The sequence below is a fragment of the Megalops cyprinoides genome, chromosome 6 (genome assembly GCF_013368585.1).
Source record: "Megalops cyprinoides isolate fMegCyp1 chromosome 6, fMegCyp1.pri, whole genome shotgun sequence".
Lineage (NCBI taxonomy): Eukaryota > Metazoa > Chordata > Actinopteri > Elopiformes > Megalopidae > Megalops > Megalops cyprinoides.
The window spans coordinates 15,651,487-15,675,854 of record NC_050588.1 but is presented as its reverse complement, the minus strand read 5'-3'; the positions used below and the strand labels follow the sequence as shown (position 1 = coordinate 15,675,854).

General features: G+C 43.5%; 1 protein-coding gene across 1 annotated transcript in view; it reads right to left on the bottom strand.

Annotated features, from left to right (window-relative positions):
• si:dkey-238f9.1 (chemokine-like protein TAFA-2) overlaps positions 1 to 24,368 on the bottom strand; it is a 71,831-nt gene that overhangs the window by 29,606 nt on the left and 17,857 nt on the right. Inside the window, exon 2 of the mRNA XM_036531983.1 lies at positions 2,118 to 2,230. Within this exon, the coding sequence (XP_036387876.1) occupies positions 2,118 to 2,229 (112 nt within the window). The 5' untranslated portion in view covers position 2,230. The remainder of the gene's footprint in view (positions 1 to 2,117; positions 2,231 to 24,368) is intronic.

Below are 24,368 nucleotides of genomic sequence, written 5' to 3'. Positions count from 1 at the left end.
TAACAGTGATCATCATGCTTTAACCTCTGCTCAGGTGGGGTCACTAGCTGCACTGGGGTCCCCCAAACTCAATGTTGCATTTAAATGGATATAGAGGTGCATTTACTGGGCTGGTATGTTCCAAGGCTGTGGGCACTAACTGTATGTGAAGTGAAGGTGATTGACCTGTCTGTTTTGGCAATTGATTCAGTCTCAGTGCCAACTGATTGCAGTTCAGTTCACTGTTATCAATCAACCCTTGCCCTGTGGGAAGAATCTTATTACAGCAGCTGAAGGTACACCTCTACTGTGGGAATAGTGTAACTGAAACTTCTGCAGAAGCACCACTGCAGTGGGTACTGTCTGCTTCACAGTGTTGCTCTGTGAAATCAATTTTAACTGAATCACCCTTGTGGCTTCACCTGGAATATTAATTGGTACAAACTTTGCCATTGTGACTGATCGGAAGTCCTCCCCTTTCTTGCAAATTAAACGCTTCCCCCGCCATCACTGCTCACTGCTCCAGCGTTTGCAAAGAGCTTTTCAAAGCAGGCCGAGCACTACAAAGGGAGAGATTTCTCCTGTGGTTAAAAAGAGAAAGGGGGGGAGCCGACTTCTCGTCAAAGGCTGCGGTGCTGACTTTGTGGCAGGTGTGCTCTAGGGGAAGAGGCCCCCAAATTCAATTTACTGACCCCCCACCCCACACTCCCGTTTTCACATTTCTCCTGAATTCCAAGTGGCACAAGATGATTCTGAACATGTTTAACTTTACTGTCAAAGGCAGTGTCCTAACCAGCGAGCATTCAGCAGACAAACACAATTCCCACCTCCAACCAGCAACTTCCACCTTGCAACATGAACAGCATGATACAGGCAAGAAATTATATAATCATATATTATATAGATGTTAAATACAAAAACAGCAATCAAATGCTACATTAACACTGAGCTGCTTTGGAATACTACATCCTCCGATAAACCTTTTCAGAAAAGCTTTTGTTTTATGTTTAAACTATGGTTTAATCTAATCAGAGTGTCTGTTTTTGTAATAAGGTGAGATTTATAGTGAGCACCAACAGCCTTACATACTGATGGTGAGTTACTTGCATTGTGAAGTGTAAAAATACAGCATAGCACAAAGCATTTCAGTGCCTAAGGACATGGTTTTAAAGCAACAAATCTCCCATTTCCAGATTATTCAGCACTGAGTGGTAGTGTGAGTGACAAGTAGTTTACTTTGCCATTGTAGGAGTCTGAATTACATTTTTCAAAAAAGAGTGACTTGCCAACTTAGCTAGATGACCACCTACCAACCTAGCAAACAAGAGTAATAGCACGTTAGAGCAAGCAAACTGGCTAACGTTATAGGAAAAGTTGCAGCTACCTGGCTAGTGAGATGGTAGCGCACCCACTGGCAATTAGATTTAGCTAATTTGGTTAATTAGCTGGCTGTTGGCTTACAACCTCTTTTTTTAACCCAGTAGGTGATAGTAGGTTGCAGCTGTGAATACCAAATTGAAGATTTTCAGATGATTGAAGATGTTCAGCTTTTTAACCTTGATACCTGATGGTACCTTAGCTGACATTCAAGGCAATATACAAGGGATGTATATTAGAAATTCACTATGTGAAAGTTATATTGCTAAATTAACATGATAATTGTAATTGTAATCTTTAGATGGAGCTTTTGTAGCACAACCTTGATGTCTGTCACCTATTTTAAATGTTAGTCCAGGGTACTTGAGCATTTAGCCATTCATTGTGTGGCTTTATGAGATGGCTTTCAAATTATATATGCTTAAATGAGGATAAACACATGGCACAGAAGTCAATATCTGTCATGAGTAAGACATCAGGGTCATTGCGGTTATTTCTGCAGGAAATGCTAAAAAGACGCCAACCCAGTGCCACAAAGATATGAGGTATGCCCTACCAGCCAGTAACCTGGCAGCCTGTAACCTGCCATCTAAATATTTAGCAACAATGCTCTCCATGAACCAAATTTTCTGTGCACTTTCAAATATATTAAACACATTATATCTACACAGCTCTATGAATCATACAATAAATGCAGTTATACCCAAGCTGAACAATTTCAATCACCTCATTATGCTGGAGACCTTCGACCTTTTACTTACCTATGTGGCTCCTATGCGATGACGCCAGCGTCAGCCGTCCCCAGAGAGACGCCAGGCAGAGGGTAAGGAGCAGCACCCATTTGCACACGTTCTGTAGGTCTCCGTCCCGCATTCTGCAAGGCAAAGCCACAGTCAGACGAAGAGCATCTCCTCATGTCTCCGAAATCACATAAGAACATGACAGCACCCCTCTTGGACCTGAGGGGAGGCTCTCCAGCACCTGCTTTGTGACAGCGCCCAGCTGAGAACTGAAGGGGGCCCACTCTGTTTTCTGCCAAAATAACAGCACGCGAGCCCCCAGAGTGAGCATGCGTCAGTGTAAGTTTCTGCTTTTCTGTTCTTCCCCACTGTTTTCTGGGAATCTCAACGCTATTAGTCTATTAAGTATTGCAGCCAATGATTTGTTATGAATGAAAAACTTCATGAACTCCTCGATAAGTGGAGCCATAACACGCTTTCAAGGAAGTGGTGGTTCGAACCAATCACAGTGATCTGCTAGAGAAGAGAAAAGTGTCTTGACTGGTTCACATTAGTCAACAATTGTGAGTACATTCTAATACCACCCATTTTGTTTGTGAGGAAAGACGCAGAACAGGTGTGGCTGTGAGGGAAAAAATCCAGTACAAATGTCTTTGAGTCTGCTGGTGGTGTGGGGGGGGGGGGGGGGGGGGGGGGGGGGGGGGGGGGGGGGATAAAGGGAACATCTCTGGGGAAGAGTGTAAGCTGCAGCTTCCTCCAATAATAGAATTAGTCGGGAGGCTGCCAACTCTTGATACAGGGAACGCTGATCTGGGTCTGTGGCTCGTCAGTCAAGGCAATTAGCCCCTCACAGTGAGGATCACTCAGGAGCCCTGGGACTGCAGTTATCTGCGGCGGGAGAATCCGACACGAGGAGGGGAGGAAAATCGGCAAGGGCGCAGCTCTTGACGGGGCCACCGCGCTGCGGACTCTGTGGCCACGGTGGGCTTTGATGTTCCACAACCCTGAAAGCCCGCACGTATTGATTAACATAAGACACGACTTAAGGCCTTGGGCAGCGGGGAATGTTGCAGACAATCCAAGCATGCAGTTGGGCAGGCAAAGCTGAGGGGGGGGGGGGGGTTCGGTTTGAGGGCAAAAGAAACAGAAAAGCAAGCGGCTGTAAATAACTTGTCAGGCCCCTAAGCAGCAACACACACTTGCTCTGCCTATTAGCTTTTATTGTCATGATAAATAATGTTAGCTCCGATGAAGCGATGCCATGGTTAATAAGTGCTGATTAGCTCTCCTGACGCATGGACAAGTATTAATAACTGAGCCTTCACTTCAGAAATGACTTTTCCACCACTTCTATACATGAAAACACATACTAATGCATGAAGAAATGTTACTATGATCAGTGAGGGTACAGAGCCGCTTGTAATTGTCCTCTTGTCTATTACATCTACAAAGAACCCTGAGGGAAACTGATATGCAATCTTTTTCACATTTTCTGACTTAAAAAGATATTTACTCACCCCTTTAAGAAAGACTCGGTGTGGGTGTTTTGTTTTATGGTACTGATTTTATCCTGATCCTCCTCAGACTTAGGTGCATTCTAAATTTAGTATTAACTGTTGCTGTTAAGTCATCTCCAATCAGTTATCTCCAGATGGCTGTTCATCGGCGCCTTTTGAAACATGCCGTGAACAAACACATTTAAAATGTAAAAGTTAATATATTGTCTCCATTATTAACATTTCGTTAATTATAACGGGGAGGCACCCGTTCAGCCCAAAAGGCCACCGAGCTGAGATGCTCAAGCCAATTTAAGTGACTCAGCAACGCAGAAACGCACCCGCACTCGTTTGCTGGCACGGAGGCCAGGTTTCAGAGGAGCACGCCGGCCTGCTACATTCATCTAATTAGTCCCTTTGGAATCCATTTTCTTACAGATGGAGACATGCCTGAGACCTATTTATTTTTGCTCCATGCGTCAAACTTTTCTTTCTTTCACATTAGAGGACACCCGAGGTGGCAGAGTCATCTGGATATCCAGTCACAGGAAGTACCTAAACTCCAAGGAGGGGGCAAGAGGTGTCCATCTGGCCCTCCTGAGTGGCTTCTGTGAAGCCAAGGTGGCGACAGGGAAGATATTACTGCACATGTTCCTCTGGGCTTTTTCATCTGACATGTGAGGCTCCAGTACAGGCCCACCTAGGTACGTGTGTGTGTGTGAGACTTCAGACATCTGTTACACTTGGGGGGCTAGGGGGTGGGGTCTGCAGTAGGCTTTTAATGGCCACAGCGTGTGGCAAAGGATTCAGCGCTGTCAGCATGAGGGGACAGGAGGGTGCGCTAATGAGGTCCTTGGGTGTTTGCGTGACTCACGGCGAGAGCGTGGAAAGGCACTGACATCGGCCAGACGTTGGGGGAGAGTGCAGGATCATCTCAGAGGCTCCAACAGAGCACGGGCATGTGCAGGTGAGTGGGGTTGCACTGTGGTGCAGTCAGGCTCCAACTGATGCAACTGAAGGACTAACACAACATTCACATGGTTGATATCTGTAGAGCATACATTTAGCCTAACAGTCTTTTGTGTTTTAAAATGAACAGAAACCCTAGCTCAGTGTTGGTAACCACGAAGGAACCTTTTTAACATCTGGAAGATGAGAAAATGGTTTATTGTGATTGGCTATTGTCCAGATTTTTTAGCATGGAGAAATGTCTAAAACTATCCACATAATTCCACTGGATGTATAAGTAAACAAAACACAAAAAACACATCAGCAAATCTGAAATGGCAGTTCTTGAATTTACAAATGTTCTTAAGAGTATACTTTTTCCATATGGTAGCCAAAAAAAAAAAAAAAAAGGATTTGGTGTTCTAAAGTCCTGTTGAGCGACAGCATGAAGCCAAATAAACTAAATTAAATTAAATTAATAAATAAATAAGACTAAAGCCTGGAAACACTGCAAAAAAGATGTATGCAAAAAATAGGAAAAAAACAGCTTTGTTTTCCAATGCAAAAAGAATTGACTGAACAGCAAGCAAGCGCATTTTGAAAAAGCCATGACTGTCTTTGAGAAACCCGACAGAGCATCATTGGAGATGAACTACCACATCACTCATGCCACAGCTGGCAAACGTTTGCTTCTGCCTGCTGCGGTTGACATGGCGGAAATAATGTGTGCCGTGCCACCAGGAGCAAGCTCCACTTCTCATGCTCTCCACATAGATTTGACCGTCGGTAGTCCGTACACTTTTGTCCTTGACGTTTGTTTTCTTCTTTGGGGATTACAAAATGGTTTAAGACATTTTGTCCCATCCAACAGGGGACACCTCAGGTAACACTTACATTGCAGTATGGCTATATGGAAGGAAAACAGATTCATTTGGCTCTTGTGGCTGGTCTCAGCACAGGTGGGGATTCAAGGCAGGACACAGAGCATCCTTATAAACCTCAGTGAGGAGTGTTGCATTATCAGCTGAGTAACAAACTGCCTGCTGCGGCAGGAACGACTGGCACCTAAAGACCCAAGCACTGAGTCTGGTGACAGACTGCGGCAGGTCATCGCAGTCCACTGTCCAGACTTCCACTGTCATTCTCTCAGCTTTCCCAGTTTCTGACTTACTTCAGCAACGCCCAACATCCCACACAGGTGGTGTCTCAATAGCCAACTCCATTACCTCCATCCCTGAAGCAGACAAAGTACAACCAGACACACAACCCACTCAGGGACATCCTGAAGCACTGGATGCACCAGCAAGAGACTGCTGTCACAGATAATACACTATCAGATCACTCTGAATTTCAATTCACTATTGAGGCAACCACCAGAAATCTGAATGCATTTTTTCACACCAGCACTACTTCAGTAGTAAGATGTGCAACAGCAAAAACTAAGTGGCAAGGTTTGTAGTAACCATGTCACAATGTGCAAGCCCTGGTCTTATTAGATTTGATGACTGATTTTGGACTCTCATATCACTCAGTAAACATGTAATATAACACCTTAAAGTCTTGTGTCATTCATGGTTTCACATAGCGAATGTTGTGGAAAGGTGTACTTCCATAGACACAGATGACTTTTGAAACTGAGCTTTGCAAACTAAGTTGAAGAATAAACAATTTTTCTCTGGCCTAGATGTAGGAACGGGGATTATGTGGCATCGCTCCGGAGCACAGCTGGTGAGGGGAGAGGCGCCGCGGTTCTGGGAGTGGGACCAGTGCCTTTTAGCTGAGGCAGATTAATTGCAGCCTTGGGTGAATTCTGTATGATTAAGCCAATCTAAACCTACCACGGCCACAGAAAGTGTGGTGGCAGCAGTAAAGAAGGGTACCACAATATTTCACGTTCATTGTTTGCTGCTTAAAAAAAAGTGTGGTGTCAAGACACAAGCAGAAGAGTCTGCTGGCCTCCAACCAAAGCGTGCAGGGAAGACTCACACAGCAGCCAAAAAGCGTGCCGTTTGGCATCCGATCAGTTATACCAGGCTGTACTCTGCTGACAGTACGATAGAGACAGCACCTTAACAGAGGATTTCCAGAAGTGCCAGTTAGCAATATGTAGCTGCTCACAGAGATATGAGCAAAATCCCCCCCATACAACAACTCTACACAGGTAATGAGGATATGTTTTTGGTTTATTTGAAAAAAAGACAAAAGAATGACCCTCCACCTTTAGCCCCGGACATCTCACAGGGGAAGCCGTCTGAAGTCGAGAGGCAAACAAGAAGCGCGTGAACCTGATGACCAGGGCAGAGAGTGACTCCGCTGGCTCTTCCTTGCCAGGCACCAAGCAGCTGGAAGGAGACGCTGTGACAGCTTGCTTTGTGGAAGCCGATATCAGCCGGCCCGCGCTGAAAACCTCTGCTCCCGCTGGAGATGGAGGCCAGCGCGGGTCAGCTCGATCTCACCCAGGCCTTCCGCGTCCACGCGCTTCAGCTTGCGCCTCGCGCGTTCGTGGCTCCTCCCTTTCTCATCGGGCGTGTTTTGCATTGAAACGATTTCCTCTGAAAGGCTCTCGAGAGGGATGTCCAAATTCTTTCTGTTACTGTGTTTGTTTATTGGATCGCTTTTGGCTCGCAGCTCTGCGAGAGTCTGGAAAATTAAAAGGTTCACTTCCTCAGTGCCCCTTTTGCCAGCCTTGGGTCAGCTCGGTGTTGGCAGCCTTTATATCACTTGTTCTCTTGTTGTATTGGTTGATTCAAGTGATCAAGTGATTCTTAATGTCACTCAAATCATAATCTTGGCTTCTAATGTATGTCTGTGTAATGAGCTACACACTTTGGTAAGACATACAGGTAACTGCAATCTAACATTGCAATATTACCACATTTTTAAATACCCTTTCCCATTTATCCTGGGCTGTGAAGTGTAACCAAGCATGCAATTCACTTAAAGAGTATGATTGCATTGTAACCATATTTACATTTACATTTACATTTACATTTATTTATTTAGCAGACGCTTTTATCCAAAGCGACTTACAAAAGTGCATACAGTAAGTATAGCGACAGTACGGGGACAGGATGTATACAGTTCCACAATGAGACAGTTCTCAGCTGAGAGCAAGGTCTGTTTGAGGACACAGTACTCAGATTTTTACAATTACAGCCTATAGGGCAACTAATACGATACACCTTCAAAATGACATATGACATATTACATAAATTACATTACATTATATTACATAAATTGCTGTTTTAATATGCAATTACCATTGCTGTACAATGCGGTCATCATGGAGGGCCACAGATTTATGTTTTTTTACAGCTTATCTGAGTATATCTCTTCCTGCCCTTAACAATAACAAAAACCCAAGGCACAACTTCCCTCCTATTCAAACAGCAATAGCTCCACTTAACTCCAAACCAAAGCTGTGTACTCCCACTACCTTGACACAGAACTCCCTTGCAGTTGCATAGAATTTACTCATTTAAATAGTACTCATGTGCTCATCTTGTACTGACCAATTTAACTGAGCCATGAGTTCTTTGTGTCCAGCTATTGCCATGGATGTTACGTAAAGTCCTACTAGCACTCAGATAAAAAATGCTGTCTGTTCAGATCTGGCGCTGTGATTTTATTTTTTTTTTTTAGAAAAATGCATATAGTGGACAAAGATGTATTTGTGAAAACATGGCTAATGTACAGTATTAAATGCAATTTTGCCCTGGGGACTGTTTTCACTGAATAAATACTGAAAATTGGTCAGGGAATTTGAAAGTGTGAGCTGGACATAAGCTGCAATAAGATCAAAGTGATTCAAAGTGGATCCTCTGGGTTTATTTCCACACGTCAGGCGAATGTGTTTGGCGAAGCAGAGAACTCAGGCTGTTGCTATAAAGCAAAATCAATCCAGTATCAAAAAAGCACAAAGTCTGGACCCTGTCTTTAAGTGATTGAGGGCTTTAATAGCTTTAAAAAAATGCTGTGTAGCCACTGCAGAATCTGCACAAAAAATAAAGAGACAGGCATTATTGTAGCACACAGATGAAACTGTCACCTTAGGTCTAAATTCTATGGTTCACTCTCAGTGTACCAGAATTGAAGGGGAATGGCTAAGTGTGCCCTGGCACCTTGGCACATGATTTAGCAAAGTGTCTCCCTGTGCCCGTCTTGAGCTGGCAATTTACAAAAGCGACTGGCAAAACTTTCCCTATCCAAGCTGTTTCCGAATTAAATATTACATGAGAAAGCACCTCCCTGTTCACAAAGGAGAGATCCATTCTTGATTTTCCACCTCTTTTAGCAAGTATTTTTAGAGACTGCCACACTAATAAATTTGGCAGCAGATGAGAACAGCCGATGAATTAGGGCTTGTTTGGACATTAAACCCCCCTGTGAACCAATTAGCTTCTTAAATGACAAACAGTAAATAGTTCTCAGTCTACAAGCCAACCATAATACCAAATCACACATGACCTCTTTTTACTTTACAGCTTGATATTTACTGAAGCGATTGTGGAGATGTACCTTGCTCACGGCTGGGATCTGAACCCACATCCTTCAGGGCAGCTCCTGAACCACTGCTCTGCTTCCTTACCAATCTGTGGCAGGCTTTGAACTTCTCAGCCCCCTGAATTATTTACACAGAGAGCAGAGAGGGGTCTTCCTCCATTTGCTTCTTTCTGTGGCAAAGTTATTTTGCATACAGCCATGCATTATTGACAAGTGCTACTCTCTGTTATGGGAATGGGGAGGTGCAACCATTGGGGGGGGGGGGCAAGGGAGGACAGCACATCAGGAGGGGGGGGGAACGGTTCTGCTCATTCACAGCCTGCATTATCCAGTGGCGCATTAAGAGCTGCTGACCGATTCAGAGACCACCAGAGAGTCTGAAGGGGGACACGCAGCAAACCTAAATCTAAGAGCAGATTAATTCGGGCATGTTCTCACCCTATCACAACATGGTGCCCCTGCCAGTTAAAGTGAGGGGCCTGTCTTCCACAGTGAAGCTTCCCATGGGGTTGCAGTTTTGGGGCCGTTTTCATGACTCTTCACTGACTTACACTCACACTGAGCACCGTGACTGTTACTGTGCAGCACACCCTGACAGCATGCTTCTCTTCTAATGTGTGACCAGATTAGGAGGTACCGGGTTTAGAGGAATTTTCATAAAAACTTTATTGTCAAAACGAGCAGCCTACCGACTTGGCAAACAATTCTCAACTACACAGAAACAACTAGTGCCTGGACGACGCAGAGAGAAAACCCTGAGCCACGGCCCACAAGTTTCACCGGCTGGCATGCACAATTCCACTCCGACACAGAAGATCCTCTCGGGTTGCGTGCTCAGCTTCCACAGCACGATGCCTCTCGTGGAAGAGGCCGGGGAGCCCGCACGCGCTCAGAGAGGGGGCGACTGAGGCCAGAGCCGGAAAAGGAATCTCTTTGCGTCAAACCGTGGCCTGCCTCATTCCCTCTGACAGGCTTGCTGAATTCCCCCCTAAGAGCCGCTTTGGGAGATTTAGTTCCATACCGCTCCTCTGCATCTTCCCTGCTGTGAGCCTTATTTCTGTTTGTATTCTCAGGGCACGCGCCGGCAAGCTTATTTGAGCTAATTTAAAGTATAAATGAGCGACAATCCCCCCGCCCTCCCCCTACCGCCCTTTTTTTGGTCTGTATGTGTGTGTGTGTGTGTGTGTGTGTGTGTGTGTGTGTGAGAGTGCACACAAAATTGCATGTGGGAATTTTACTTAGTATTTATTTATTGGCCCATAGCTGGGTAAGTGGGAGGGCGAGGTATGCCATGAAAGTAATCATTTGAATTTAACTGTGCATTAGAAACTTAGAATGGCTTTTATGAATGCCGAGTGCTGAAAATAGGGAGACACTGAGGGGATGATGGCAAGCTTACTGCTGTTCTGGGATCAGCCTGCTCTCTGCGATTCCAAAACGAAGCCTTTCCCGTGCTTTCAAAGAGGACTTCCATCAAAATCTATCATTTGATGTGTTATGCAATATGCATCTCACATCCTGGGTTGAGGGAGTGGTTCTAAAGCTCAATAACCGTATGAGGTTCAGAACAGACGCCTTACACATATCCGCTGATCAACTCTGTGACAGCTCTCTCATCGTTGTGTTTTTAAGCTGAAATGTTCCCATCCACAAGCCATGCAGACATGCTGTAGAAGAAATGCTACAAGTCTGCTGTCACTTAATGAAAAAAGAATGAGCTATTTCCATTGGCAAAGATGTATGTTTTTCTTTTAAACTCTGCACTAGTCAGCTAGCTGCAGTATCTGTATGCGTGGATCTGTCCTGCCCTGTGGGGCAGACAAAACAGGAAGGACATTTAAAATCCCATCAATATTTAAGAAACATGCAATGCTCCTGACATTCCATGAATACCTCGTAATTTTCAGTTAACCCCTTGCAGGATGCCTGGGGAGGGTATATGTCTGCCAGCTGCCTCCCGGTGGCAATGAGCATTGAGCATAACCTTGCATCGTCAGTTATGTGTCAAAGAATACAGAGCACAGCCTCAGGGGCTGCCTCTGCGTGTCTCTCACTGTTTTCCTGTTTCTATGTCTGTCGGTCTCTCTGTCTCTATCCCCCCCCCCCCCCCCCCCCCCCCCTCTATGTCCTTCTCCCTGTCTTGTTCTCTCTCTCATTCCACTCCCACCCCAACCAGCTCCAACTCTCTCAGCATCACTAATTAATCACTGTGCTGCACGCCTTGTCTATACACCCCAGCCTTTCGTCTGAAAACTACACTCTCCTTACAGCATTCTGAAAACCGACAGCCACAGCCACATTTATACAGCACGCGGAACAGGGGAATGCAACTGGAGAATACAAATGGCTCCAGACCCACTGATGAAGCCACTGGGCTCCAGATGTGCAGTAAAGCCACTATCACCAGTTGCAGCAGGAGAGAGGGAGGAGCCCATTCCCCTCGAATTTCGGCTACGGCGGTGAGCAGTATGCTCTGCAGTCTGGCCTGCTGTCAGACAGAACCACCCCCCAATCCAAGTCCCCTCAAGGTCACCTTCTCTCTCCCGGAGGAAGGTGATTGATTAATTCTTCTCCAGCTGATACTCTTAATTACAGTGTCAAATGAACTGTTAACGGCGCAGTAAAATTCCAGAGCATGCAGATTCCTTTCTGGTGTGCTCGTCAGATTCCCACGGACGCAGTAAAGATGGCAGGTTTCTGACGGCCGGGGTTCGGGTTACACCAACCCCAGGCGCGGCGTTGCGGTCGATAAATGAGCCACTGCTCTGTACATATCCTGTCCTTGTGACACTGAGCTGTGCCTCTCATATGATATGACTATTCTGAGTGGTAATTAGCTCTGATAAACAATACTTTCTTTATCTAAGCCTGCTGAGTGTTACTGAGTCACCGCTCTGCTGTGCTAAACAGCAGTCAATGGCACAAGGGTATGTGACATTTAAAAATGTGTTCATTAAGAGTGTGCAAGACATAGTTAAGGTCAGCCTACAGTTTCTTGAGCTTCAGATGATATATTACAGATCATGCACAGGGGTATGATTCAGGTATCTCTGAAGATACCCACCGGAGTGCCACTGTGTCTGTGTGTCTCCTTTCCTTTAGTTTGTTTCTGTGCAACTGCAAAGCTAATGGTAGCCGTCTTCTCCCTTTCTTCAAGACCTGAAAGTGCTTCAATGCTAATAGGCTAACTATGCAAAATCCACTCTCCAGTTCATCATTTGAAGTTGTATTTATGATTTGATTTGGATATTTCCTGCCGTTGTTCAGGACAGGGATATCGTCTGGTTCCAGGCTGGATTTACACACAGCACACACAGGCAATTTCACATCACAATGTGTGTCGGAACAAAAGTTGTCAGCTAAGACCAAGACAACATTAGCCAGATGGAAACCCTACTGGTTCCTTGCTTGCTATGAGTAGCCCCTGATGTATGTACATTAAACAGCATGGATGACCGCTTCACAGGTGTAACACCTGTCTTCTCTGTAGTGTAACACCTTCTTAATAGTAATATCACAGCTATGCCTCAATGCCCTCCTGGTCTCCACCTCAATCTCAGTCAAGACCAGGTTGGGCCTTTCCAATGAGCAAGACTATAAACAAAACCGTGAACTCTCCATTTGACATTTTCCACTAAATTCCTTAATTCTGAATTCCTTGAAGAGGAGCAGCAACCACAGCATATACTGAAAAAAGCACTCCTTATCATCACCCTCATCATTATCATCATAAGCAGCACTATCATCATCATCATCATCATCATCATCATCATCACCATAATCATCATCATAATCATCACCATCATCATTATTGTCATCAGTATCATATTCGGGTTCTTTTTCCTCCTCTCATCTGTCATGGCAGCATACAAACCAGTGTGATGCAGATGGAGGAGGAACAGAACCTGTATCTCTGACTGCAGAGGGTGTTCGTTTCCTGGTTGCCACCCCTGTGAAACACACGTAGGAGATAGTCGCAGCGGACACGCTCTCCGCCTCTGTCTTATGTCCGCCTGTGATCCTCTCAAAACAAACGCTTTGATAAATAACAGCGTCTACAGATGGCTCCAACTCCCCCGTATGCCACTGTGATAATGAGCAAGGAAGCAGGAATCAATACAGCAGCCTGCTGAAATGCCAAAATTAAAACAGAACTGAGCAGCTGCCATAGTAGAAAAAAATGTGTTTTTTTGTATTTATTTAAAGATGAATGCTCCTGGTTGTCCGTCTTTATTTGTACTCAGGTCCTCTACCTGAGCTTCCTGCATGTTGCTAACTCTGCTCGAGCAGAGGGTTTTGTGCATGGGTGATCTGCACTTTGTAGTGTTACTCACTGGAAGCCTGTGACAGCTGACCCTGAAGGAAAGGTATTCTGTATTTCCTGTTTTCCGTGTTCCATTTTAGAACGTTGGCTCATGGACCTCCACGTGACAGTGTTCCCAGAGGATCCTGCCTCACCAGGACCCATACTACAAAATCTTGAGTGGACTGTTACAGAAATGACCAAAGATGCATGGGGGGGTAAGACTTATATTAATGTCAACAACTTTACACTACTGGGTAAACTACTTCCTCATTCACAGGAAACGTGCATTTACAGCAAATCATAGCTTAATCATTAGGTTGGGGAGTGCCCACTATTGCAACAGCCCCACTACATGGGGCCACCATGGCTCCAGCCAGCCAAGACAGAATCACAGAGAGGATCCCACCAAGCGGCAGGCAGAAATCCACATCACAGCAGGACGAGCCCAAAAGGAAACTGTTCACGAAATCAATCCCTGGAGCACGGCCAAATCCTAGAGCAAACCAAAGCAATCCAGTCAACTCCGGCGCATTTGCGACATTTTATTAGGTTAAAGACTATCTAATTCCACATTACAGTCGCTAAATCTGCTGGGCCTTACAACGGGACTAACCCAGTCAGTATCAATCACACGCTTCAGTAGCCGCTGGGCCCGGCTCGGCCAGCCACCCCTCATTACAGAATTACATCAGCTGCTGGTCCCTCGGGGGGGGGGCTGTCCACGATGCTGAAGATTCCCCCCCCCCACCAACAACGGTGAACTTGAAGTGCAGTTTGGCTGCGCACGCCTGTGCACGAGCCGCACGAGAGAATGCCGAGAGCTGCGAGCCCCTAATAAAGCATCCAATCTGAGAGGGCTCCAGCAGGCGGGCGCATTATCCCTAATTCCTGTAATCACGGCTCTGGGAGTGGATGGGAGCAAGGGCTCACCCGGCTCGCGGGTCAGATGGAGCCCCGCTCAGCGCTCGCCCTTTTAACGTAAACCCCTGTAAGCGGGCGAGATTAAACACAGCTCTGGAACACAGACGGGGATGACATGTCGGAGGGGGGGGGGCTTGATTAGCCTGACAGACCAGAATCGGGGGATGGTGGCGGCATCTGGGCGGAGCTGCCATTAATCCATTTTGGGACACCAGTGACAGAAGCAGGTTCCACCTCCGCCGTGACAAGAGAAGAGTAGGAAAAAGGATGAGGGTAAATGAAGTAAATGAAGCATGCAGGAGCAAAAGAACTGCTTTAATGGAGTTATTATCACACATTTTTTAACAAATGCCATCACTTTATCACAATTTTTATGATTACTATTATTATTATTAGTATTAGTAATAATTACATATATATATATATATATATGTGTGTATAAGCATGTATATGTATATATATTAGGGCTGTCAAGCGATTAAAAAAAATAAATCACGATACTTTGTGTAGTTAACTGCGATTAATCACAAATTTATTTCATTTTTTAATCTGTTGAAATTTTACCCCATTGAAAGATTTTTAAGTGCAACGAGGTTATATTAAGAAGAGTGGACACAATATGCTTCATACAAATGTACTTAACAAGTTCAGATAACTGGACCAAGAGAAAATTAAAAAAAACTTCAATTGTGAGGCAGTTTTATTCACTCACACTAGGGCTGTGCAATATTGAACATAGAAAACACAAAGTTGGGCTTAGATTGTAAAATAGATAACATAAATTTAAGACATGTACGGCCACATATATCAATGGTGCGTATGCACTAAAATCAGGCTGAGCACTTTTCTACACATAAAACGGTGTTTATGAAAAGATACTTCCCGGGAAAACATGCGTACCTCTGCGCATGGTCTATAGGTGGTGTACGCATAAAATTTGTAATTTGCAGATTGGCGACACCAAGAGGAACTAACAGTGATGCAAGTAAACGGGTCTTGTGTCAATCATTGATGAGTGTTATTGCGCCAGTATGAAGTGACTGAGGGGGCAGTTAAAAATTGTGAGGGGGGAAATCTTTTATATAGTAAAAGAGTAGATTATCATCCTGCTATGCCTATTTCTGCATTTTTTTCATCCTGCGGGAGGCAATATAGTGAAGTTTTGACTAGATGCGAACAATTCCCTACCTTTTCCATGTGTTTGTGCGTCATGGCTGTAGTATGAAATAGGAATATTTGGGGCAGATTGCCAGGTCACCACCTAAAATTGGTCTGGTGGTAGGTTTAATGAAATTCATTGATTTAACCATGCAATAGCCTCTGAAAGGCTTAATAACAACAACACAAAATTACCATTTCAAAATCAAATAATACATTTATTTCACAGCAGTGACGCCAGTATTAAACCTGAGTGTCCTCGCACAATTTAGGGAATCGGAGCACTCAGAACATAGGTCTACAAGACGCAAAATAATAGAATTTATGAACGATTCTAATCACTGAGAGATGGCCGCTAAAATCAACAAAATAATAGCCAACAATGTCAGGGTCATTAAGTTAAAAAAAAATCAGATCAGATCGTTCTGTTTGTCTTTCTGCTCATGCCATGCAGCTCTCTCTCTCTCTCTATCCCTCTCTCGTTGACCAAAACTTCACTTCCCTGTGTCGTTCCAACAAGTATTCCAACGTTTCCAATATTTTTGTTGTGTTTACTATTTTTCTATAGGGTACATGAAACTTAAACTGGGGGTGGCAGAAATTACAGCTGAGTGGGCAAAGCCCCCTGTTGCACCTTCGTGGCACCGGGTGCAGACACACTGGTCCTGTGTGCGCTTATTCTCTTTTAAAATCTGAAAACTTCTTCTTCACCGTACGCACCTCTGGTGAAACTGCATTCATAGCAGTCACCACTTTGAGCCACTCCGCATTTTTCTATCGATTTGAAATGCCGCTACTCTGGCCTCCAAAAAGGACATTTTTTTTCTCCACTCCACCTCATCAACCATCACCTCTATCTCCGTGTTCAAATAATTATTTTTCTTACGTCCTGCCATTGATCCTCAACATCAATCTCTGCATTTCACTCAGATTTACCTGGGATCTTTAATATGCTAATTTGACTAATTAAAGGCGTGTCTCAGTCCATATTAAAACAATTGTAGGAGTAGACGTGAAGTGTGTTCATGTGCACATAATTTCACGCTAATTTGATTTACGCTCAGATTTATGAAGACAATTAGACGTACATGGTGTTTGATATCTCTGACGAAAAACCTTGTGATCGTGAGATTGTGCGTACACATGGTCCTACGGCAAGTTGTACACAAAGATTGATACATATGGGGCGTAGTCTCATACTACAGTGTCCATGTATTGCTAAATCATGCTCAATAAATCTCACTCAAAACTTTTCAGAAGTCCATGCAAAAACCTACTCCATGACTTTGTGAATAGAACACAATTCAAAATCAAGCTGTCAGTCCAGTTAGACCAGTTAATCTCTCAACAGCAACAGGAGGTTGGCCTTTTGGATTATTTTGAATAATACACCATTTTGCACTATTTCTATTTTGTTGAACCAAGCCAGTTGCTTAGACACACAAGTCTGGTCACATTTCCAGATGACAAGGCAGCCCGCTTCTTCTGCACAATATGCCCAGAGAGGGAAAACAACCTTTCGCAAGGCACTGATGTGGCAGGTGTTGCCAAATACTTGCCAGCAAGGCAGGCTAGCTTGTTGTGTGCCCCAGCATGTTTGGACCACCACTGACAATCCCCCATGCTGATGACAGGCTTTGCTTTGTAGCGCCCCAGACATTTCTCAATACAGTCCTCCTCCTCATCAGATTCAGACTCTGAAGCAACTAAGACAGCTGCTCTCATCTGTGGAGGTTCAGACGTTGCTGTTCGCACTGGTTGCTGTGCAAGCATCTCTTCCTTAAGAATGCCAGAGATCAATTCCCACACCTCAGCTTTCCCAGCTCTGTGCAGGCACTTGAGGTCCTTAAACCTTGGGTCAAATGCTGTGGACATCTTCAGCCATGTACTGTTTGTTTTGTCCTTGCGTTTCTTCATGTCTGTGGTGAAGGTCTGCTTGAACTTGAGTATGTAGGCTGGGTCATCCTCTGAACTCTCCATCACCAGAGACAGATGGCATAAAGCGGGCAGCACCACTGAACATGAAACAAACTTCTCTCCTCCAAGGAGTTCAGTGAAGTATCTGCAAAAGACAATTCAAAATCAACTAAATTGTGAGGGGCTTATACATTTATATTCACTCACACACAAAAAGCAATACCGAACATCAGTTAGATGGACATGAGGATTAAATAGAGGCAGTCATACTCAACTATAACTGGCCTTTATCTCAGCTGAATGCATTGGCACAAGTTAATCTACATTAGCATACATTAGCACTGTGTAGCCTATCAGCATTGACAATGCCTCTGAAAGTAATGAGCTTCACCTGTGTTAGCAGCCAGAGAGAGAGGGAGAGGGAGAGGGTTACCTGCAGGGCTCCAGCTCAGCCTTTGTTGGCATGGCGACGTTGGTTTTCTGTAGGGCTCGTGCATCTCTTTGTGGTTGTTGGTTTCTTTGCACACGCTTCACCATCTCCAGAGCAGAGTTCCATCTAGTCGGTACGTCTTGAACAAGTGACTCAGTCTTCAGCCCATGTGCGACTTGCTGTTTCTCGAGTTCTGCGCTATTTGGTGGACTGTGCTTGAAGTGCCCCACCACCTTTCGGCATTTGGAAAGTGCACCGTCAAATGCACTATTCTGCAGAGACACTGTGACAGACCGTCGAATGTTGTGCCTGTGCACAGTGCCCCTAATAAAAATTGTTCAAATGGCAGCTGTCTCACCGCTGCAATTATGTTTCATGCACTATCTGTGCTGAGTGTACTTACTTTATTTTCAATGTTCCACTGCTTTGTACATCCATAAAATGTTTGCCGCACGCCTCAGCATGATGTCTCTCCTCTGTTTTCATGATGATCAAAGCATGAATGCAGTTTCCACTGTTTCCACTGTTCATCGATATAATGGGCTGTAACCCTGAGGTAGCTCTGATTCCCTAGTGATGTCCAGTAGTCACCAGTAAGCGTGACCATCGCTGTGAGCTCCAACTCCTTAGCTAGTTTTGCCCTCTCCTAGTGACGACTGTGGCTGTCAAGGGCAACTCATAAGTTGAGTCATTGGACGTGATCCAAATTATGTCACGCAGACCTTCGTCCCCCACTATGTAAATCGGCCTGCATGCTGAGGCTATTCATTTAGCAATGGCTATCGTTAATTTACTAGAGGTTGACGCGTCCATTGTTTTCTGCCGAACACTGTCGAACGTGGTCTATCGTGGCATATTACCAGGGCTAACACTGCTTGCATGTGATATCGTAGGCTGGATGTACTCCGGTGATAACTAAACTCAGCCTGACAGCAACTATACACAGCCTTAGTTTTGTCAAGTGTGCCGTCTGGCAAAGTTTTGAGATGGAGGCCTTTCTCCATCGTTCACCGATTCAAAGAGTATAGAGCGACTTCTAATACAATCTGATTCACTTGAAGGCTAGAGTGGCGCACATTCAATTTGCAGCTTGAATTACGGGCGATTCATAGGGTCAAATAGAACCTGCGTTAACAGCACTAATTTTTTTTAACTGCGTTAAAGTGAGATTGCGTTAATGTGTTATCGCGTTAACTTTGACAGCCCATAGCCCATATATATACATATACATATACATATATGTATATATATATATATATATACATATAAATATTCTGTAGTAATAGTGTAATAAATATCTAATAAATATCTAGATGCCCTAATGCAGAACATGAGAAGACACAAGAGCACAGTACCACATATTCTGAGGCAGCACAGGGCAGTACATACAGTTTTAAACACAAATCCCTAAGTGTAGTAAATCTAATAAGAGACTTGCCACAGGTAGTCTGCAGGAGGGTGGCAGTGTTAATTAGCAGCTAGGGAACGGTGCCAACCCAGAAGGTTGCAGATTCACGTCCCCGTGGGGCACTGCTGTTGTACCCTTGAGCAGGGCGTTTAACCTGAATCTTTTCAGCAGTTACATAGCTGTGTAAATGAAAAATATTGCAGCTGTAAGCTGTGTAAGTTGCCATCTCTTCCTCACGTGGATACAGCAACTCCTGTAGAGATATAATAATGTACTGTTTGCAACTTTAAGTTTAATATTCTATATATATATGTATATATATATATATATACTTTTTTTTTCTTTAGTATATTTCTGAAGGCAAGTCTTTCTTATTTACGTGACTGTAATGCCATATTTTATTTTAGATCTTCCTTCTTAATGAGCTTTTCATTTAGATATGGTTTTAAGTTTGAATTTTCCTGAATTTTCAGCTAGATTCAATTGGTTGTTTGTTTTTGATTCATCTACTAAATAATTTGATCATTTATATTAAATGTTACTTGTATTTTGCAATGATAATCATTTATAGTTTAAATATGTAAGTTTTTTCTATGCAGTTATTTCTTCATCTAACCTTCAGAGTTCAGAGACCTTGTCCATCGCAGGCAATTAGTTGTGACTTAGCTGGGCTCAGAGCATGCTTGCATGCATAATTCTGTGCCCATCAGAAGTATGACTCATGAAAAATTCTCTAATAATTGCTATAGGCCCATCGTGTCCCAATATATCCTGATATAACTTTCATAATTCTGACTTTCATGTCAGAATGGGCACACACTACAGTTTGGTGCAGGGGATAAGGGAGAATATTGTGTGCATTTGTGATCTCTGTCAGATTTCTAATCACCAGACTTGTAATCCAAGCCTGGATTAATGAGCAGAAAACAAAAGTAGATTTGATCTACAGGGATGTGTTAGCACCGTAAAATGATTCCTAATCTGATTCTTAATGTGATTCACAATGTGGCTTCGCAAAGGAAATTTGAATACTGACATTTACAGCTTTTTTTTTTTTTTTACAATGGCTGTGACTTACTTTTCAAAACACTTGTCTTGTGAGGAAAACCCTTCACAAGAGGTAAGCCATGTGACAAAATATCATAACATCGTATTTACATACAAAATGAAAAACTATTTATCACGGTTTTCAAAACACTACCATCATCACTGCTATCATGTAGGACAGTGTTCAAAAGCAAACTAATACTCACACAGTATTAATGTATTAACAATCATCAATTAAAGTAGCATGTTTACAATTATGTCACATTTTTGCTAATGCCCATGTCTATAGGAGGGTGCATAGTACCAAAACTGATAACCGAAAACGCTGACAGGAAAAGCAGTTTGTGAAAACATGGAGCATGTAGATGAGGCGGTCGCTGGATATGGACAGGGTTATCATCAAGGTTGTGGCTATGGTGATGGTCAAGGATGTGGTTAAGGACAGCAAAGATGTACAACCACCTCAAATGACATTACAGCAACAGAAACTGACCATGTCATAGGGAGAGATCTGACATTGCATGCAGATAATATATGGTCGCAATCTAATCAGAGGCTTGCTGCATTATGCACATCTGAGGATGTCAACTGTAGCCTCCATAATAAGACTGTGTCACACTAAGAACTGGGAAGTGAAGAAAACAATAAAGGAACTGCACATGTAGTATTGCTGTGTTGTTGAAAGTGTATTACATTATTGCAGTATTGATGTGTAATCATTTTACTGTATTACCCTTCTGTACGGCATTGAACACCAGTTCGAGGAGACTTTTCCCAATACCACGCCAGTGAGGATACAAAATAAGATGTTGGAGAGAATGTGTGCGTATAAAACACAGACACAATCCGTAATCCATAATGATTGACACACTGTAATGCATTATGCAAGCAATTATGCTACTTTACAAATGTATAATTACTTGTATTACTATCATTCTTTTGTTCATAATAATGTTGAATAATTTTGATTCATTTGCGTTTTTACATAATGATTGATAAATCCTGAGTTTATACAGCAATTATTTAGTGTATGTCATTATTAACTTACCTTTTTATTACACTATTATAATAGCGGCATGTTTCAAACTGTATTTGTTATTTGGTTTTTCATTATTCATTTAGCACATTTTAACCCAGTACTTGCATTTTGCAGTGGTTACTGGTATTTGATGCTGGAGTGAGTGGTTTGGCTCACTGTGTTAAGGTTTTTTGCACTTTAGCAGAGTTTTGAAAAACGTGCCAATACAGTGTTTTGAATAATGAGTCAAAGCCATTGTAAAAAAAAAAGAAAATTGAATCCATTCAGCAGTCTCTGTCGCGCCAGTCTTAATCTCCAGGTAGGGAACACTAGCACACTTTTAACCACCAACAGGGTCCCCTCCAATATAAATGGAATGCTGGAGAGGGGAGCTGAGGGGAAGAAGACATGGGGAGGGGTGCTGTGGTTCAGCAGAATTCAGTACATTCATCTCTGAGGGGATAAATCATTAGCATTCAGTGGGACAGTTTCATTTGGATGTTTGCAATTTCCGCGCTCTCTCTGTGAATGTCTACGCATACAGCTGCCACTGATAAGCACAGAGGCGTAATATGCTGGGTGACACTGTCACATTTTCTTACCAAAACCTGGATCATAACAAGCACAGGATAGAATAAGAATGATGCTGTTTGCGAACAGACACAAAACTAAAATACATGCTTAACAGTATCACCATACTTTCTAAATGGTTTAAAACAAATTCTGTCCGTCTTTTCTGATATGGATAGTAAGGACGTTATGTGTGCGGACCACACAGAGCACTGTACCGACCTGTAATGGAGAGCGGCAACCATGGTAACAGACAGTTGTTACAAGGTGTAACAGAAAATAAGAATTTTCCAAGCACACCAAAACAAACACAACTTCAGTCCTATTAATGTTACCTAAGATTGTATACAGTTAACTGTGCTCTTGGTGATCACCAAATTTAATTAGCTGCAGACTTGTATCTATCAAAAGTCCTGCCTTCATTCAGATGGATCATCTTTCTGCCAAGTCAATGCTTGCATTGACGTTACTGTGTCTTAAAACATAATATCCAGTCCCTCAAAGCAGGTCATTCTGAATAAGACCTAGAGGGTTGTGGACATGAAAGAAGAAACTTTCTCCTTATATACCAAATCAGAATGCATCTGTGTTGGGTTATGCGCAAGGCTTATTTTCTGTTCTAAACCGATACTGAAAGCGTGCCGCACAGATGAATGAGGCGGATAGGCAGCACGCTCGAGGTGCACGACTCCGCTCTGAAATTCATGTCTGACACGGCACGCCACTGCACAGATGCAGCTCGCCCATTCACGACGGTTTGCCGCTCTTTTATCAATTTCCAAGAGACACCTTGCTGAAAGAAATCAGCTTCATTTCTCTTTAGTTTTTCTTCAGGCGGAACTGACAGATAAACTGCGGGAAAATAAGGATGATTGTGTGACTGACCTTTCATTTTCCATCTTGTTTTAGTCTCCTCCATTTACAAAAAAAGGATGAAAACAAGGCATTCAAATGAATTCAAATGTGGAGATGTGTAACGTGGAGTTTGAAATGTGTTTTTGTTCTGTTGACAGAAAACATTCACCATTTCTTGTCCTGCCTTGGAGAAAATGTGAGGGTTTAAAGCTGTCAGAAGGAGGAGATCAAATTAACTGGGACCCAGACAGCTCCAAATTCCTGCCAACTGAGCTGTTCAGACGTGATCAGCAAGGCCATGATCAGAGGACTCCTCTCTCCTCAAGAAAGAACAGATCTTCCTGTTCTTTTTAGATTTGCCTATTGTTCTTTTTAGAAAGACTAATTCTTCAAAAATCTTTTCAAATGCTAAGCCTGGCCAACAGCGCTGCAATTCAGTGCAACTTTAGCATGGATGCGAATATGTACTAAACATAGTAAACATAAATATACCATGAGATATGAATTAGTACAAAACCGCATATTAAGTCGCTTGTGATCAATGAATTTCATTTCAAATCCACATCAAAATTGTGAGTGAAATAACACTTTTCAATGAACAAATTCAGTATCTTATCAATATTCCTACATTCACTGCTGGGAATGTTCACACCCAATGTGGCGTCACAAAAGTGTTTATTTCTCTCTGGGGGCTCGTAGTTCGCTCTGTAGGAATTACTGCATGCAGCTGAGAGAGCGCACGCTTTCATGGTAACGACGTGGTCCCTGCAATGCACACGGCACTCCAGATCATCCCAGCGGTGTGTGCTTGGGCTCGTGTAGGGTGACTCGTGCTGCTGGTCCATCAGTCGTGCATTGGTCTGCACCAGAAATGGCTAAGTCAAATCCAGTGCATTGCCATGCATAAATGGGAGAGCATGACTTAATGCACGGTAGGGAGCAATGTGCATGGAGGGCAATATTGTGAATACGCACCAAATATACTGCCATCTACTAGAAAATCCATATGAACATATTGTGGAATTTATTGACAAATTACATGTAGTTAACTATGTATTTAGGGTATTTAAGAATTTTATATATGAAACTCATTCTGTATATCTTGCCACAAACTGAAATATGAATTACTAATATTTTTTATTTAAAATTTTATTAAAAAATTGGCACACGTCTCCTTGAATGAATACAAATAAATATGATTTTTTCTATTACTGTATAAAAGAGATTTAGTAGGCACAAGGCTCACAGCTATAATCACAAGTTCAAATAGAGGCACGCAAAGAATAAACAAAGAAACATAATAGTCAGAGCCTTGCACTTCGGTTTGCTACTGGGTATAACAATTTACCATACGCTGCTGGAGAGACTCAGGCCGAAACAGCTCAGACGAGCGATTGAGCCTCTCCTCTCTGCGGCGGCAGCCTGGCAACCAATCAGTTAAACTCCGCACGCACGACGAGGTGCAATGATGTTCCCGATATAGCGGGGAAGTGGCGAAATAGTTTGACGCTGCCTCAACACTCGGTTTGAGCCGGCGCGCGCGGTGCTCGGCCTCCTCGCGGAGCTGCTTAATGAATTGGCACGCTGCTACCCCCCCTTCTGTCTGCGGAAAGTGGCTCGGCAAATCCGCCCCAACAGCTGTCCCTCCCCTCAGGAGCCACCTCCCCCCCCCCCCCCCCCCCACGCTCCTTTTCC